General features: G+C 41.0%; 1 protein-coding gene across 1 annotated transcript; it reads left to right on the plus strand.

Moving 5' to 3' along the window:
• The first annotated feature begins 240 nt into the window (after positions 1–240).
• LOC126145857 (uncharacterized) lies at positions 241–16,371 on the plus strand. The gene is made up of 2 exons (XM_049915585.1): positions 241–436; positions 15,531–16,371. The coding sequence occupies exons 1-2, from the start codon at positions 289–291 to the stop codon at positions 16,262–16,264; spliced, it is 882 nt and encodes a 293-aa protein (XP_049771542.1). The 5' UTR covers positions 241–288; the 3' UTR covers positions 16,265–16,371.
• The last annotated feature ends 1,387 nt before the right edge of the window (positions 16,372–17,758 follow it).

Here is a 17,758-nt window from a genome sequence, read left to right on the forward strand (position 1 = left end):
ACAATTCCGTTTGTGAGGACATGGTGACGAACATTCAGGCTGTCCACACGCGGAGCTACTCGAGAGCAACTTGCTTCTGACGCGAGTTGGCAACGGGTCGCTATGCGGCGTTGCCGGACTGGGAACGCCAGCGGAAGAGGGGGGGGGGGGGGGGCCATTGCCTGTGTGATTCAGTGGAATGCCGCACACAGCGCTAGCAACTAGGAACCCGTTCGTAACCAGTTCCAGCTGACTCAGCGTGGCGGTCACTAGTGACTACAGTTGCGAAACATCCAGTGCATTTTAACGATGGCGAGTGAACAAGTTTTCAATATTAAATTCGTGGCGGAAATAGAAAAGCGTCCTGAATTGTACGATTATACGCGAAGCGAGTACTCAAGAAAGGACATCACGGAAAAAGCGTGGACTGAAGTCTCGGAACAAGTTGGAATGACAGGTAAATCAGTTTTGTTTGATTAATCAAAAGTTAACGTCACCAAAGTGACATAAGCTTGTGATGTACATTCGTTTTTACTTAAACTGCAGTCCTCTTAATGGAGATTACAAATGCTGACTACAAATTACTCCAGCGCAACTGAGGACCTCGGCTGTGAACATTGGTAAAAAAACAGTCGATGAGAAAAAGGTTCTGCATACAGACCATGGTATGTGTTGTGCTTTATTCTTGTTGGTTGGTAGTTTCATTGTTGAATCCTGCCTAGTCGTCGAATTTGGGGTGTCTAGGAAATCTGTTGCCTCGGATCGCTAGACAAACAATTAAAATAAATCGTATTAATGAATTTTATTACAAAAGGAAATGATTACAATACTTACCTTTGCGTTTACGCAGATGTGTAGCAAGCAAAGGGCGACAGACAAAATTAGCAAGATTCTTCAGTATAGACAATGCTACATAGTAGAAGCGAAATCACTGGTCTTGATGCTATTCACGAACTGGGCCGCGGCCAGCTGGGCGTGGTGCTTAAGTCCTCTTCGCATAGAGGCCGCTGCTGGCGCGTTGTCGTCCTGGAGATGGGCCGATCATCGTGCAATTGGCTGACGTCTTCTTCACAACCCTCTCTGCTCTCTCCTTCCTGCGTGGCGTGCCAGTGCTTGACTTTACGCCGTAGATAAACCGAGAAATGACAGTTCTGTTCCTAATTTCTAATTCTCACTAATAACAACTTTGTGTTTAGGGTAAGTGGGGCTGCAGCCCAGTTTTTCTGATATTGTAATCAATGTGGGGTATATTTTCCTGCGATTTCAAATTGACGTAATACGCTGAGTTGTTATCTATAACCCATCCAAATTCCAGCTCTGTCTGATTATTAATTACCGAGAACTTAACAATTTAGCCAAAATAAAAGTTCCGGTCTTTTACCCCACAAAATGGGGTAAAGCACCGCACTGTGTGTCTTCGGCCCATTAGAGATTATAATATTAGTGTATTGTAGTCAAGTTACCCTACACATCATTGAACTGAAATGTTTCGTAAATTTGAACATGATGCCACGGGCAGCAGATTAATAAAGTTTTGTGAGTGGGGCCGGTTGCCTAGAAGAGAATGGGGACCCAGGGGTCCTCCCCTTGAAACTTAAAGAAGAAAAACCTCAAAAACTACTGATTTAAGCTGTTTTGGTAATTAAAAATCAAACAGTTGCAAAATCGTGTTTCACACATAGAGACTGGCTGGTACCCTACATGCCTTACGAGTACAGCATTTCTTCTTGGCTAAGCAGTATATATATGTATATAAAGAGAGAGAGAGAGAGACAATCTCTCTAATGACACCAATCGAGTTTCGCGCTAATTGTACGTCAGAGCGCTTAGACAATTTCAAAGAATGTTTGGAACAAGGGGCTCGTTCGGCATTGTTACATGCTACCTGACCGCTCCCACAACCTCGGAACTCATGACAGAGCATCCATCTGTTGCAATACCAATGCATTTACTGAGATTAAGACTTTTCATAGTGTTTAGCACAGTTTTACCTATTCTCTTCATCCACTTTATCTTTGTCACAAATATTGGCATCTTCGTCACTTTCAAAAAGCCCCTGTTGATCACTGTCACTTTCAGAAATTGAAATCTTTGTTAACTTTACGTTTTTTGTGAACTTTGAGTGTTTGTTTCCACAGTTTTTTTTTTCTCGCGGATTGGTAAATGTATCTCAGAAAAATTGTCATCTGAGTTTTGTGACTTGTATCAGAGGTCTCATCAAACCCAATATTGTAGAATCAGTTTTCTTGGGTTCTGTGCTGTATTTGCGGAATTTTGCATTCAATTAAATTATTTTGTACAGTTTTACTAAGGAACGTACCTCTTTTGCTGTTAGAGCTATATTGTGCCGCTAATTCAGTATCTCCACACTCCTTGACACAAAATTTCATCAGTTCTTTGAAGTTACCTTTATTTTATATTCTGGGATGTTTTGAGAAAACACAACCATCATCGCGATGCCCTCTAAAAGGCATGTTTTACCACCCAATAAATATCACGTTTCGCAAAGAAAATTACAACTATTTTCGGTTTCGATTTGCTCTTTTCAATCTGTATGGGTCCACTTGATATTCATTGGATTTTTCGGGGTTTTTGTAAGAATTCAGAAAGTCTTTGTCACAAAGCTTGCTAATAGTACAGCGTTTTGCTGTTGTATTCCAAGTTCTAGTAACATAGAGAATTTTGTTAGGGGTACGACCACTAGTATGTTTAGGTTCATTCCTCTATGGTGACCACCCTTACGAGGAAACGCAAAAGAAGGACATACCGGGTGATCAAAAAGTCAGTATAAATTTGAAAACTTAATAAACCACGGAATAATGTAGATACAGAGGTAAAAATTGACACACATGCTTGGAATCACGTGGGGTTTTATTAGAACCAAAATGCATGATGGCGCTCCACTCCATATTCCTAGAAGCGTGAAGATCTCTTGCGCGCTTCGTTTGGTGATCGTGTGCTCAGCCGCCAGTTTCGTCATGCTTGGCCTCCCAGGTCCCCAGACCTCAGTCTGTGTGATTATTGGCTTTGGGGTTACCTGAAGTCGCAAGTGTATCGTGATCTCTAGGGATGCTGAAAGACAACATCCGACGCCAATGCCTCACCATAACTCCGGACATGCTTTACAATGCTGTTCACAACATTATTCCTCGACTACAGCTATTGTTGATAAATGATGGTGGACATATTGAGCATTTCCTGTAAAGAACATCGTCTTTGCTTTCACTTACTTTGTTATGCTAATTATTGCTATTCTGATCAGATGAAGCGCCATCTGTCGGACATTTTTTGAACTTTTGTATTTTTTTTTTTTTTTGTTCTGACAAAACTCCATGTCATTCCAAGCATGTGTGTCAATTTGTACCTCTCTATCTACTTTTTTCCATGATTTATTCATTTTTCAAATTTATACTGACTTTTTGATCACCCGGTATTTTACAAAATTGGCCTTGTTTTGATGGTGACAAAGTTAACCATGGTTTGTATTTATCTAAGTGCTCTTTTTGCAAATATATTTTTTCAGTCCTCCCTCTTTGGTTTTGATTAGAATATGGAAATTTATGTTCATGAGGAGGTTCCCACTGATCTCGAAGTACTCTTTCTCAAGACCTAGTCCCAAATGTAGACCAATGTCGGTTTCATAATTAATGCTTGACGCTGAAATGTAATATGTAGGTAATGACGTTGAAGAGCAGCTTAACTTTGGCGAAGATTACAAAAATTACCATTTGATTTTAATTTAGTTTCAGCTCTGCCGGAGGGGGGGGGGGGAGGGAGGCAATCGCACCCCCTATCCTTTAATCCGCCCTTGCGTGACGCTTAAAAATACTTGTACAAAAAAGTAGTTTCTACTCCACGAAAGAAGGATTAGAAGGATAACCTGAAAGAGTTCGGTTACTCTGGCTAAGCCATCTAGGTACCTAGCAAATAGTGTTTTTTGTTATGTCCCCCGATTCTTCCATGAAGTCCCAAGCTCTTTTTCTGATTCTCACTCAAGAATAATCAACTGGCTACTTGATCTGCTTTCTTCCTTTCTTTGTTTCTATAACACGCTCTTCCCTTTCTTTGTCACGTCTTTTCTTCTCAGTAGCAATTTTTTCTTTTCCCATGCGTTCTTCTTCCATACGTTCTTTATTGGCTACCAACGTTAGAAGCACAGATTTAAATATTTTCCCAGAAAGTTTGCCCGAAATATTTATTTTAGACGGCGGAATTACATCTTCAGATGAGATACTCTCAAGCAATGTATGTTGAATTTCACCTTTTGCAGGGGTTATCATTGAAGAATTGTCGTCACATAGTAGGAGCTGCGAGGATTTTACACTAAAACACCTGCAAGGATTTGTCCCATTTCGCCTTTTTCTGGCAGATGTACGGTTGTTGATTTTGGGGACTAGCTAGCACAATTATTTCCAAGCGAAAGTGAAGCATGCAGTAGTGTGAGCCTGCGATTCGTTGATTCTCCTTTTCAACTCCTACATTACACAGTGTCCGAGTAAAGCACCCGAAAAGTTACATGTAAGTATATCTCATTTTCTCTCCTGTGGAGCGACCTGCAGGGACGAACTTATATGGAACAATAAGACAAACCTGCCGCCTGGTGCCTGCTCGTGAATCAATGGCATTCGGTTCAAAAACTCCGTGCGGGTTTTTATCCCACACGGGGCTTTACCCCCACCCACACTATGTAAACAGTGGTAAGTGCCAAAAACGCGACTGCCAGTAGTAATAAATTTCTACAAAACCAAAGATGATGTGGATAACTACGATTCAAATAAAGATTCTGAATATGCACGTAAACGCAAAGTTGTTGCTAATAAGGTGAATGTGAATAATTATTTAAGTAAGATAACAATGTTAATTCCATCCCGTGTTGTAGGGTTCGTGACAGTGTGAAGGCAAAAGGGTTCAAATGGCTCTGAGCACTATGGGACTTAACACCTGAAGTCATCAGTCCCCTAGAACTTAGAACTACTTAAACCCAACTAACCTAAGGACATCACACACATCCATGCCCGATGCAGGATTCGAACCTGCGACCGTAGCGGTCGCGCGGTTCGAGACTGAAGCGCCTAGAACCGCTCGGCCACACCGGCCGGCCAGTGTGATGGCAGAAATGACAAAGGCCACCCTTAATATTGCTTACGCGATGTAGTAAGGCGACAATAAAATTAATTTTATATTGCGCTGAACCAGATTAATTCTTGAGGTTGTTATGCTTTATTATTGAAAACAAAGGTAATGCAAATCTTAGTAAACTACAACAGTTCGAATTTTTTAAATGTTGATTTTTGAGAGGTTTCACAATATTGTTTCGTTAATTCGGCTAACAGCTTAACAGTAGTAAGTCAATGCTAACCCATGTTAAGCACACTCAGTTTGTAGGAAAACAATGTTAACTATTTACGTACTTTAAGGATAAAATTGAGGACAGAATTTGCGGTTTTAAAAATACGTCGTTACTATAGAAATACTTGAAAACATTGACTTATCCGAATACAATAATTATGATGGATGAACCTGAAAGATTTATGAACTTTCATTGAAACTTTACTGCGCAGTTTGTCGGAACAGCTAACTCGTCCCTTAAGCCGGGGACGGGGCAGCTAACGTTGACGCGGACGTGGACGGGACATCCAACCTCACGCGAGAGAGCGCCGCCGACACACGGGACGAGCTGGTTAAATGTGATTTGCGTTCCCAGCGCTCTACAGCGTCCGCTGTCGGTTTTATTTGGATCACAAACTACGCAGCTAATTTACAAAAATAGATGCGCGTAAAACGGCTGCGTAACTCTGTTCGTCAAGCGAAGAGGATTCTGAGCACATCGATGGCTTTAACAGCGTATTACTGGTAGAGGAATTCTATAATGCTGTTCAACGGTCTGAGATACATATTAGCAGAAGTTTTTCGTTTAGTTAACTGAATTTTGTCCCATTTTCGGTTTTAAATTGAATAGAGTTAAGGTATAGTGTCTAATGTCAGTTTGCGCTTGCATAACATTCATATTTTCGCTGTTTTTATTTTTTTATTTTACAAGTCTAGTTCCGTAGGACCAAACTGAGAACAAATCTCCAAGGTCATGGAACGTGTCAGGACATGAAATTACAACATAAAAGTAATAACATATAAAATAAAATGTTCACGAACCCAAAAACTAACAAGACATAAGTTCATGTAAACGCAATGAGCAATATAACACAGGAATCAGCTTAATTTTGCAAGGAACACCTCAACAGAGTAGGAGAAGTGACCCAAGAGGAAAATCTTCAGTTTCGATTTGAAAGCGCGTGGATTTCTGCTAAGATTGTTGAATTCTTGTTGTAGCTTATTGAAAATGGATGCAGCAGTATACTGCACACCTTTCTGCACAAGAGTCAAGGAAGTGCGATCCAAATGCTGATTGGATTTCTGCCTAGTATTAACTGAGTGAAAGCTGCTAATCTTTGGGAATAAGCTGGTATTGTTAACAAGAAACGACAGTGGAGAATATATATATTGAGAGGCCAATGTAAGAATACCCAGACTAATGAACAGGGGTCGCCAAGATGTTCGCAATGACTACCAACACTATGAAATAACGCACTTCATAACATAGATTTGAAGACTGAGATTCGTTTCGTATATTCGTTCGAATGGCAGAGGAAATTTTTTCGAACCTGCTTATCATCATTGAAAAACATATTTACTGGCAAGATACAAACATGAGCCAGTCCATAAAGTTAGAGATAGGTACACTGAAGAGCCAAAGAAACTGGCACACCTGGCTAATATCGTGTAAACCCCGAGAGCACTCAGAAGTACCGCAACACGACGTGGCATGGATTCGACTAATGTCTAAAGTAGTGCTAGAGGGAATTGACACCAGGGATCCTGAAGGGCTGTCCATAAATCTGTAAGAGTAAGAGGGGGTGGAGATCTCTTTTGAACAGCACGTTGCAAGGCATCCCAGATATGCTCAATAATGTTCATGTCTGGGAAGTTTGGTCAACGGAAGCGCTTAAACTCAGAAGAGTGTTCCTGGAGCCACACTGTAGCAATTATGTACGTATGGGATGTCGCTGAATGGATGCAGGTGATCAGACATTATACTTACGTACGTGTCACCTGTCAGAACCATGTCTAGACGTATCAGGGGTCCCGTATCACTCCAACTGCACACGTCCCACACCATTACAGAGCCTCCACGAACTTGAGCATCCCCATGCTGACATGCAGGGTCTGTAGATTCATGGCTTTGTCTCCATACCGGTACACGCCCATCTACTCGATACAATGTGACACGAGACTCGTCCGACCAGGCAGAATTTTTCCAGTCATCAACAGTACAATGACGGTGTAGAAGGGCCCAGGCGAGACATGAAGTTTTGTGTCGTGCAGTCAACAAGGGTACAGGAATGGGCTTTATCGCTACCTCGGAGATCCCGTGTCCCATCGTTCGTGGGCCGACTACAACACCACGCTCAAACTCACCTAAATTTTGATAACCTGCCATTGTAGCAGCAGTACCCGATCTGACAACTGTGCTGCTGCCAGACACTTGTTGTCTCATATAGGCGTTGTCGACCGCATCGCTGTATTCTGCCTGTTTTGCATATCTCTGTATTTGTACGCATGCCTATACCAGTTTCTTTGACGCTTCAGTGTATATATATTTTACAGAATGTTTCATAAAAGTGTGTGGTCTGTGTTTACTTTCAGATATAGACCAGGAATCATCTTAAGATTTCTAGCCGCTGGGAAACATTCCATTCCAGTCGTCGACCTTTGCACCAAGAATTGCAGCAAATGCATTATTTATAATAAATAACATCGACTTTTGAGATACTACTTCTATTAATTGAATAAGAAAGGCCTAGAATCTTCTAGAAGAAAAAATCTTGGAAGGAGGTGAACGCCAACCCGCTACCTTTCTCTTCGTAAGTCACTAGCTCACGACGTTATCATTTCCGTTACGGCTTCGACATGACAATCGAGCCCCAGTATACGTCGTACATTGCCGAAAGACTGTATCTACAAATGTCGTTATTTGATATTTAATATGCAAATTGTACCAAAAAAACGCGTTTTTCGTAAATCATCATTGTGCTGTAGCATTTAAACGGTATACCTTCATAGAACACAAGCTATAACACTAAAAACATCAGCTTTGGGAAATCGAAGTGTAATTTCCTGTCATTTTATTATAATATACCGTGTCTAAAACGACGCGTTGTCGGGAGCTCCTCAATTTTCTGATGCTTTGAAACAGCTTGTATTCGTACCACGTACTCTATGAGGAAGAAACCCCACCAAATACGATGTATACCACCATACAGCGCGAATGCTACGGCCGCAGGTTCGAATCCTGCCTCGGGCATGGATGTGTGTGATGTCCTTAGGTTAGTTAGGTTTAAGTAGTTCTAAGTTCTAGGGGACTGATGACCTCAGATGTTAAGTCCCATAGTGCTCAGAGCCATTTGAACCATTTTGAACCACCATACAACGTGGCGGCTCCTGTGTTCTGCTTGAAACGTAAAACGATATTGCATCTCATTGGCCACGTTACTCTCCACAAGGCAAAAATCTGACATGCCAGATTCTTCATTCCACGTTGTGACGTCACCAGTTCCTCATTCACTTGGGTTCTCACGCTCCGTGCTAGGACGGCTTTACTATTGTTTCCAGACGAGGTCTTCAGTTATAAAATACTAGCTCGTCGCCCGCTGTTTCGCTAGCGTAGACTGCACCTTTTGCACAGATTTTTTTCCTTTAATTGGATTTTTATATTGTTCACAATTTCAAACATCTTTTACACGCAAATTAGGGCCCTAGAAGAACGGTGTTTTCCGAATGTGCTTCTGAACAAAAAGCGATTCTAGTAACTGGAGTTGGCTGTCTTCGTTAATCTTGCCTTTCGAATTCTTGTGGTGATACTTCCGGAGAAACTTTTCATTCCCTATCACATGTCTCTTTAGAAGTCGAATACTAGTTTTCATAGATTTAGCTTTAAATATGCTTTAGTGGTACTTTAACCCCTTACCGTAAAATCCCGAGTTATCTCGTTTTCATTATTTTAACAGAAACTCAAAATTCCGAGTATATTCGGGAAACTTAAGAATAGATCATTGGAAACATAAAACCCCACTTGGATCCATTTCAGCACTGATTGTTAAGTGTTTGGCCACTAGACAGCATCTGGTCCTGCAATTGTAGCCCAGCTGTCCCATCTCGGTTGAGGTGGTTGCCACTAGATCTGGTCTTTAATGTGTGCAGCTTTGGACACTCGAAAACAAAACTCGTTCTTCAGCCTCTCTCCTGTATTATTGTTCACGCACTGCTTTCGGGAAATAGTGATCCTGATTTGATAATGAATTTAGCAGCTCAGAAAGTGAAGAAGAATGTAAGTGACGGCAGTTCATCAGTCGAGTAATAGGTGCTCGCCAGTGGTACGAGATAAATACTTCCACTGAACTACAGCTACCTCTTTTGACATTTATGTTCACAGGAAACCATTTTCAAATACATGGTTAGACTTCATAGCTAAACGGGAACTAAAAAATGACTTCAATTTCCCGGATATTTTATTCAAAGCCCAGTGCACGACTATACTCGGGATTGTATTATTGAAGATTTTCAAAATTTTGTAACTCATTATTTTGAGCTTTAAAAGCTGTCTTTAAATGTCTATATGCAATGTCATTCATTATAGGATGTTTTTCGTTAATTAAAAAAAGATTATTTCCTGGAACAATATTTGAGGAAAAAAATCGTTAAGTTAACGGGTTAATAAAGATTTTTTTTTTCAAAAAATCTTTCACCCACTATTTTACCTCCTAGTGCATAAATTTCCAAAACAGTTGAAGCACTTTTTTTTTACTTCTGACCAAGAAACCAAATACCAATATTTGTAGTAGTAGCTTCAAAATTTTGTTACTGACGACATATTTTCAACAAACCTTCCATCCCCTACTTCATCCCCGTAGGGGTGGAGTTACGAACAATTCCTTACTACACTATACAGTGTAAGATCTACACCTGATGTTCCTATCCTTAGCGGTCTGGGCTGGGCGACGAAGAGTAAGTGAATCAGTCAAGCCCTATTTGACCCCCTTAGGGATTGAATTTCCAAAAACACTGAAGTACTTACTTTTTTGTTTCTAACTGAGAAGCCAAATACAAATGTTCTTAGATTTAACTTTTAAAATGCTTTCGTAATGAAATATAGTCATAAAACATTTCATCCCCTGTTTCATCCCCTGTTTCATCCCCTTATGGGCTGAATTTCCAAAAGTACCGAAACATATGTTTTTATTATTTGTAAACGTGAAGTCAAATACCAGTTTTCATAGAGGTAGCTTTAAAAATTGCTTTAGTAGTTTTTTAATAATTACTTACTTTTTTAAAAATCTTGCACCCACCATTTCACTCCCTTAGTGGTTGAATTTCATCATCATCATTTAAGACTGATTATGCCTTTCAGCGTTCAGTCTGGAGCATAGTCCCCTTTATAAAATTCCTCCATGATCCCCTATTCCGTGCTAACATTGGTGCCTCTTCTGATGTTAAGCCTATTACTTCAAAATCATTCTTAACCGAATCCAGGTACCTTCTCCTTGGTCTGCCCCGACTCCTCCTACCCTCTACTGCTGAACCCATGAGTCTCTTGGGTAACCTTGCTTCTCCCATGCGTGTAACATGACCCCACCATCTAAGCCTGTTCGCCCTGACTGCTACATCTATAAGAGTTCACTCCCAGTTTTTCTTTGATTTCCTCATTGTGGACACCCTCCTGCCATTGTTCCCATCTACTAGTACCTGCAATCGTCCTAGCTACTTTCATATCCGTTACCTCAACCTTATTGATAAGGTACCCTGAATCCACCCAGCTTTCGCTCCCATACAACAAAGTTGGTCGAAAGATTGAACGGTGCACAGATAACTTAGTCTTGGTACTGACTTCCTTCTTGCAGAAAAGAGTAGATCTTAGCTGAGCACTCACTGCATTAGCTTTGCTACACCTCGCTTCCAGTTCTTTCACTATGTTGCCATCCTTTGAGAATATGCACCCTAAGTACTTGAAACTGTCCACCTGTTCTAACTTTGTTCCTCCTATTTGGCACTCAATCCGTTTATATCTCTTTCCCACTGACATTATTTTCGTTTTGGAGATGTTAATCTTCATACCATAGTCCTTACATTTCTGATCTAGCTCTGAAATATTACTTTGCAAACTTTCAATCGAATCTGCCATCACAACTAAGTCATCCGCATATGCAAGACTGCTTATTTTGTGTTCACACATCTTAATCTCACCCAGCCAGTCTATTGTTTTCAACATATGATCCATATATAATATGAACAACAGTGGAGACAGGTTGCAGCCATGTCTTACCCCTGAAACTACTCTGAACCATGAACTCAATTTACCGTCAACTCTAACTGCTGCCTGACTATCCATGTAAAGACCTTTAATTGCTTGCAAAAGTTTGCCTCCTATTCCATAATCTCGTAGAACAGACAATAACTTCCTTCTAGGAACGCGGTCATATGCCTTTTCTAGATCTATAAAGCATAGATACAATTCCCTGTTCCATTCACAACACTTCGCCATTATTTGCCGTAAGCTAAAGATCTCGTCCTGACAACCTCTAAGAGGCCTAAACCCACACTGATTTTCATCCAATTGGTCCTCAACTAATACTCGCACTTTCCTTTCAACAATACCTGAGAAGATTTTACCCACAACGCTGATTAAAGAGATACCTCAGTAGTTGTTACAATCTTTTCTGTTTCCATGTTTAAAGATTGGTGTGATTACTGCTTTTGTCCAGTCTGATGGGACCTGTCCCGACTCCCAGGCCATTTCAATTATCCTGTGTAGCCATTTAAGACCTGACATTCCACTGTATTTGATGAGTTCCGACTTAATTTCATCCACCCCAGCTGCTTTATTGCACTGAAATCTATTGACCATTTTCACTACTTCCTCAAATGTGATCCTATTTCCATCCTCATTCCTATCCCATTGTACATCGAAATCTGAAACATTACTGATCGTATTTTCACCTACATTGAGCAACTCTTCAAAATATTCCCTCCATCTGCCCAAGGAATCCACAGGATTCACAAACAGTTTTCCTGACCTGTCCAAAATACTTGTCATTTCCTTCTTACCTCCCTTTCGAAGACTGCTAATTACACTCCAGACTGGTTTTCCAGCAGCTTGACCCAAAGTCTTCAACCTGTTCCCAAAGTCTTCCCAAGATTTCTTCTTGGATGCTGCAATTATCTGTTTGGCTTTGTTTCTTTCTTCAACATAACTTTCTCTGTCTACCTGAGTTCTAGTATGTAGCCATTTTTGATACGCCTTCTTTGTCCTTTTACAGGCTGCCTTGACTGTGTCATTCCACCAAGCTGTTTGCTTCATTCTACCTTTACACACTACTGTTCCAAGACATTCTTTAGCCACTTCTAGTACTGTGTCCCTGTACCTCGTCCGTTCCTTTTCCAATGACTGTAATTGACTACATTCAACTAACTGGTACCTTTCTGAGATCATTGTTATGTACTTGTGCCTGATTTCCTTATCCTGAAGTTTCTCCACTCTTATCCTCCTACATATGGACCTGACCTCCGGCACTTTCGGCCTCACAATACCAATTTCGCTGCAGATTAAATAATGATCAGTGTCATCAAAGAATCCCCTGAATACACGTGTGTCCCTCACAGCCTTCCTGAATTCCTGATCTGTTATTATATAGTCAATGACAGATCTGGTTCCCCTGCCTTCCCAAGTATACCGGTGAATGTTCTTATATTTAAAAAAGGAGTTTGTGATTACTAAGCCCACACTGGCACAGAAATCCAAGAGTTGCTTCCCGTTCCTGTTGGCTTCCATATTCTCTCCAAATTTACCCATAACCTTTTCATACCCTTCTGTTCGATTCCCAATCCTGGCATTAAAATCACCCATGAGCAGAACACTGTCCTTGTCCTTTACTCTAACAACTACATCACTGAGTGCATCATAAAAACTATCCATCTTATCTTGATCTGTCCCTTCACAATGCGAATATACTGACACAATCCTAATTTTCTTGCTAGACACTGTCAAATCTATCCACATCAGTCGTTCGTTTACATACCTTATTGCAACTACGCTGGGTTCCATTTCTTTCCTGATGTAAAGCCCTACACCCCATTGTGCTATTCCTGCTTTGACTCCTGACAGATAGACCTTGTATTCTCCCACTTCCTCTTCTTTCTCACCCCTTACCCGAATGTCGCTAACAGCTAAAACATCCAGCCCCATCTTACTTGCAGCCTCTGCCAGCTCTACCTTCTTCCCAGAGTAGCCCCCATTGATATTAATAGCTCCCCATATCATTACCATTTGTTTGCCGAGTCGTATCTTAGGAGTCCGTGGTTTGTCAGTTAGAGGTGGAACTCCATCACCTCCAAAGGTCCGAGGCATTTTGCTCTGATTGTTGCCAGCATCATATTTAAAGTACCAGGGAAGCAGGTTGCTAGCCTTACTTGTCCCTAGTCCCATTGAGTTTTACCCCTAACGGTTGAGGGACTAACCGGTGAATTTGGTAGTCTTTGCCGTATGAGCACAAAGGTGACCACAACTGCGGTAGCGTTCTCGCTTCCCACGCCCGGGTTCCCGGGTTCGATTCCCGGCGGGGTCAGGGATTTTCTCTGCCTCGTGATGGCTGGGTGTTGTGTGCTGTCCTTAGGTTAGTTAGGTTTAAGTAGTTCTAAGTTCTAGGGGACTTATGACCACAGCAGTTGAGTCCCATAGTGCTCAGAGCCATTTGTGACCACAACTCAGAATATGTCCGAGATGCCCAGCCCTATTCCAAAGTAACTGGTATCCCGACTGTCGGGACCACTTACTTGGCCACTCATACGTTGCCCGTGGTTCATGAACTAGGACATGACTACAGGAACCCACACCATGAACCACGTGGTTGAATTTTCAAAAACTTTTTTTGTTTTTGACCATGAAACCAAATACCAGTTTCCGTTGCCCTAGCTGCAAAATTGCCTTAATAGCGACTTTTTTTCACATAAGTTTTCATCCCCAACTTCGTCCTCTTAGAGGCGGAATTTCTAAAAATCCCTTACTAAACGGTGCGTGCTGTATAACATCAACACCCTCTGCGAATTTCAAGTTCCTGTCCTCACTTGTTAACGCTGGGCGATGATGAGTCAATGAATCGGTCATACCCTATTTCACTCCCTTAAAAGTTAAATTTCCAAAAACTCTGAAACGCATAATTTTTTATTTCTAACGGAGAAAATTTTGATAGATCCAGCTTAAAAAATGTGTTCAATAACAGATATTTCACAAAATATTTCATCCCCTATTTCACCCCATTATGGGTTTGTACCTCCTAAACCACTGAAACACGTATTTTTTTATTTGAACCAGTTTTCATACATGTAGCTTTAAAATGCTTTAGTAGTTCTTTAATAATGATTTATTAAAAAAAAAAAACAGTCACCCGCTATTTCACGCCCGAGGTTCAGTTTCCAAAAACGCTGAAACACGTCTGATCGTGAAACCAAGTACCAATTTTCGAATTCTAGCTTCAAAACTGCCTTAATAGCGACATATTTTCAAAAAAATATTTCGTCCCCTATTTTACTCCCTTAGTGGCGGAATTTCGAAAACTCCCTTCTCAAAAGATGCCTACACTATAAGATCAACACTCTCTCCAACTTTCATGTTTCTGTCCTAAGGAGTGCGGGCTGGACGACAATGAGTCAGCCAGTCAGTCAGTATATTTCCAGAGGACAACCAACATGTCCCTTACCAGTGTTTACTGGTCATGTCTTCGATTACAGAACACTTGCTTAGCGACCGCTACTTTGCTCGCATAGACTGCATGGTCTGCTCAATTTTTGTTTTTCTTTAATTGAATTTTTATGTTGTTCACAAAATGCAACACGTTCTAAACTTTTCACGCTAATTGAGGCCATAGAAGCATGGCCTTTTCCGAATGTATTTCTGACCAAGAACCAGTCGCTGAGCAGTTATTGTTCAGCTGTAATGATTATTACGTATGCTCGTTTGTATTCTTCTCTAAAAACGCTCCGCATTATTTTTGTAGTTTCTGCTATAACGCCCTGACTGTTCCGCCAAAGTGTCGTAGGCACTGGACTTGTATTCTGGAGGAGTGCATTTCAAATTCCCGCCTGGCCATGCTGTTCGAGATTTTCCATGAGCTCCGAAACTCTTGATGCAAATACCAGGATGCTCCCTTTGAAAGGGCTTGGTCGATTTCCCTCCCCGTCCTTCCGCAATCCATGTTTGTACTCCGTATCTGATGACCTCATCGTCGACGGCACCTTAAATCCTAGTCTTCCTTTTTCTGCAGAAGTGAAGTGGAAAGAGGCACAAACATTCTTTCAGTTACTAAATAGCTGAAAAGAACGAAAAGAAAGCTAGAAATGCTAGTATCCTTCATTTGTAAGATATTTTACATAAATAATAATTACGTGTATTTCTTTGTTTAACAACAATTGCCGGTCCTGTTTAAATTTTTTTTGTTTTGTTTTAGTGGGTGAATGCAAGGAAAGGTGGAAGAACTTGAGGGCTGTCTTTGTACGTCACCTGAAACCTGGCCTGGGTGATTCTGCATTCAAAAGAAAGAAGCCATATTATCTGACGGAAGCAATGCAGTTTACTCTTCCATTTATTAAGTCAGTTACCGCTTCTCCAGCAAGCGCGCCCGAGGTATTCAAACAAGAAAGATGTGTAAACAGTGGTAATAGCGACAATGAAGACAGTGGCACTGGACAAAAGTCGCCATCTCCAGCGTCACTTCGTCCTTCACAATCAACGCCCTCACCGCTGCTTCTTCCAATTACACCAGTTGTGAATCTTCAAGAACAGAGAACGTCGAGTGAACAACACGCTGCTTCTAAAGATGTCGTACGACACGACACAGTTGACAACTCTTTTGCGGAATATCTAGGAGCCAAGAGAGCAAAACTGGCTACGACTAAACAGAGCAGCGGTCCCAGTCCGAGAAGTGAGGCTTTGAAAATGTTTTTATTAAGTATGCTGCCAGATCTCGAGTCAATGACCGATGTTCAAGTGCGTAAGTTTAAAAGAAGGTGTCTTGAAACTATCGATGACATACTTACGTCACCGTCCTACCCTACTTCTACCCCCGCATCCACAACTGCAATTTCATTACTCTCATCCTCTCATACAGATAATTCGTCCATACCTCTTAACGTGCCTTCAAATAGTTCCCAAGATGAATCAGATGCAAGCAAACAAACATGAGGATGTTATGAAGCGATTCGCAATGCAGCTACCGATGTCCATGAACCTTAGTTTGCTACGAGACAACAGTGAAGGACCATGAGAAATGTGCAACACGCATATGTGAAACATGCTCTCTTTTATGATTTCTTTTTGTAAATTAAATTTGATCTTTGTTACCTAAGAGTTATTAGTACTGTTTCCTCAGCATTCAATAAAAGTTCTTTCATATTTTTAATTTTGTTGTCGAATGACAGACAATACACAGCGTAAATTACCTAAAACTTGCACTGCAAGTATTGCGGAAATGGAAAGTGCTATTGACGGGGGGATTTTCACATAATGGATTGGTAATCAGGGACTCGTAATGTTAGCCAGTCAACAAACTGTAATAACACTTAGAATTTTTTTGTGCAAACATGCACTTAAAAAAATAGAACTGTGACTATTGACATTAACAAACTAATAGTATGGTAAATTAGAATGTCAATGATGTTTGTTGTAGGATTCTAGTGCGAGTCATTTACGAGATACCGTAGTTTGAAAAGTTTCCACACCGATTATTGTTTGAGGCATTCAGCTCGTGCAGTTGCTAGGTGCTACACTGTGCTTGTGTGTTCCTTGAGTGCATTGCGACTTGCTAGTCAGTTACTGTGTGGCAGTCCCAGCAGTAGGTCGAGGGTGGACGATGGGATTTACCAACACGAGAGGCTGGAACTTCATCGCCTAGAACAGGCATTAGACTTGATGATTTGGGGACAACTGGAACCAAATCACAGTCAATCTCCTAGCCACCAACACCCAGATGTATTAGATACTGTTATCACCAAAGGATTCGGAACTTACCCTCAACCGGTCATTATAAATGATTTATCATCGAACCACGACCCCACTCTGGCAACACTTCCGAGAATGCACCACCCACAGTCCCAAAGAATACGCCAAGAAAATAATTCGGCGCAATTTAAAAGATTTTGAAGCCATTTTGACTATTTTTCAACCGTGACTGTCTCAAGAAATATGTAAAGATTTTTTAAATTACCGCTATCAGTCACAAACTTTGTCAACTTTTGTATTACTTATTTATTTAGCGACATGTTTCGAGGGTTAAACCTCATCTTCAGGCTAAATGGTATTACAAAAACAACTTTACAATTAGGTCATACTGATGTTACATAGTCTTTTCGTAAATATTGTGGTCATCTTTGTTCTTATGACGTGGCAGTCTCGTTGTGATGCGTTGCGGTGTTTTCATTTCCGTGGCTCTCTTGGTCACTGTTCACAAATTGTCACTAACAAAGCAGTAACTTGGAAACACGATCACAAACAGTTCTGTAGTGCAATGGACAAGATCTTGTCCACCAGTGACTGTCCTGTTTGTTGCCTTCTTTTCATTTCTCTTTTATTATTGTGGTAGTCCTGCAGAGTTGAAACTCTTCGAACTGATTGACAAAAAATAGGTTTCTTAAAAGGGAACAAGCAAGGTTGTAAGCTTGTTAGTCCTGGACTGAGTTT

This window comes from Schistocerca cancellata, chromosome 2 (genome assembly GCF_023864275.1).
Source record: "Schistocerca cancellata isolate TAMUIC-IGC-003103 chromosome 2, iqSchCanc2.1, whole genome shotgun sequence".
Taxonomy (NCBI): Eukaryota; Metazoa; Arthropoda; class Insecta; order Orthoptera; family Acrididae; genus Schistocerca; species Schistocerca cancellata.

Excerpts from the sequence above, each read along its gene's own strand:
- LOC126145857 (XM_049915585.1), top strand. The coding sequence starts at position 289 with ATGGCGAGTGAACAAGTTTTCAATATTAAATTCGTGGCGGAAATAGAA. Across the intron at positions 437-15,530 it reads GGAACAAGTTGGAATGACAG|TGGGTGAATGCAAGGAAAGG; the intron begins GTAAATCAGTTT and ends GTTTTGTTTTAG.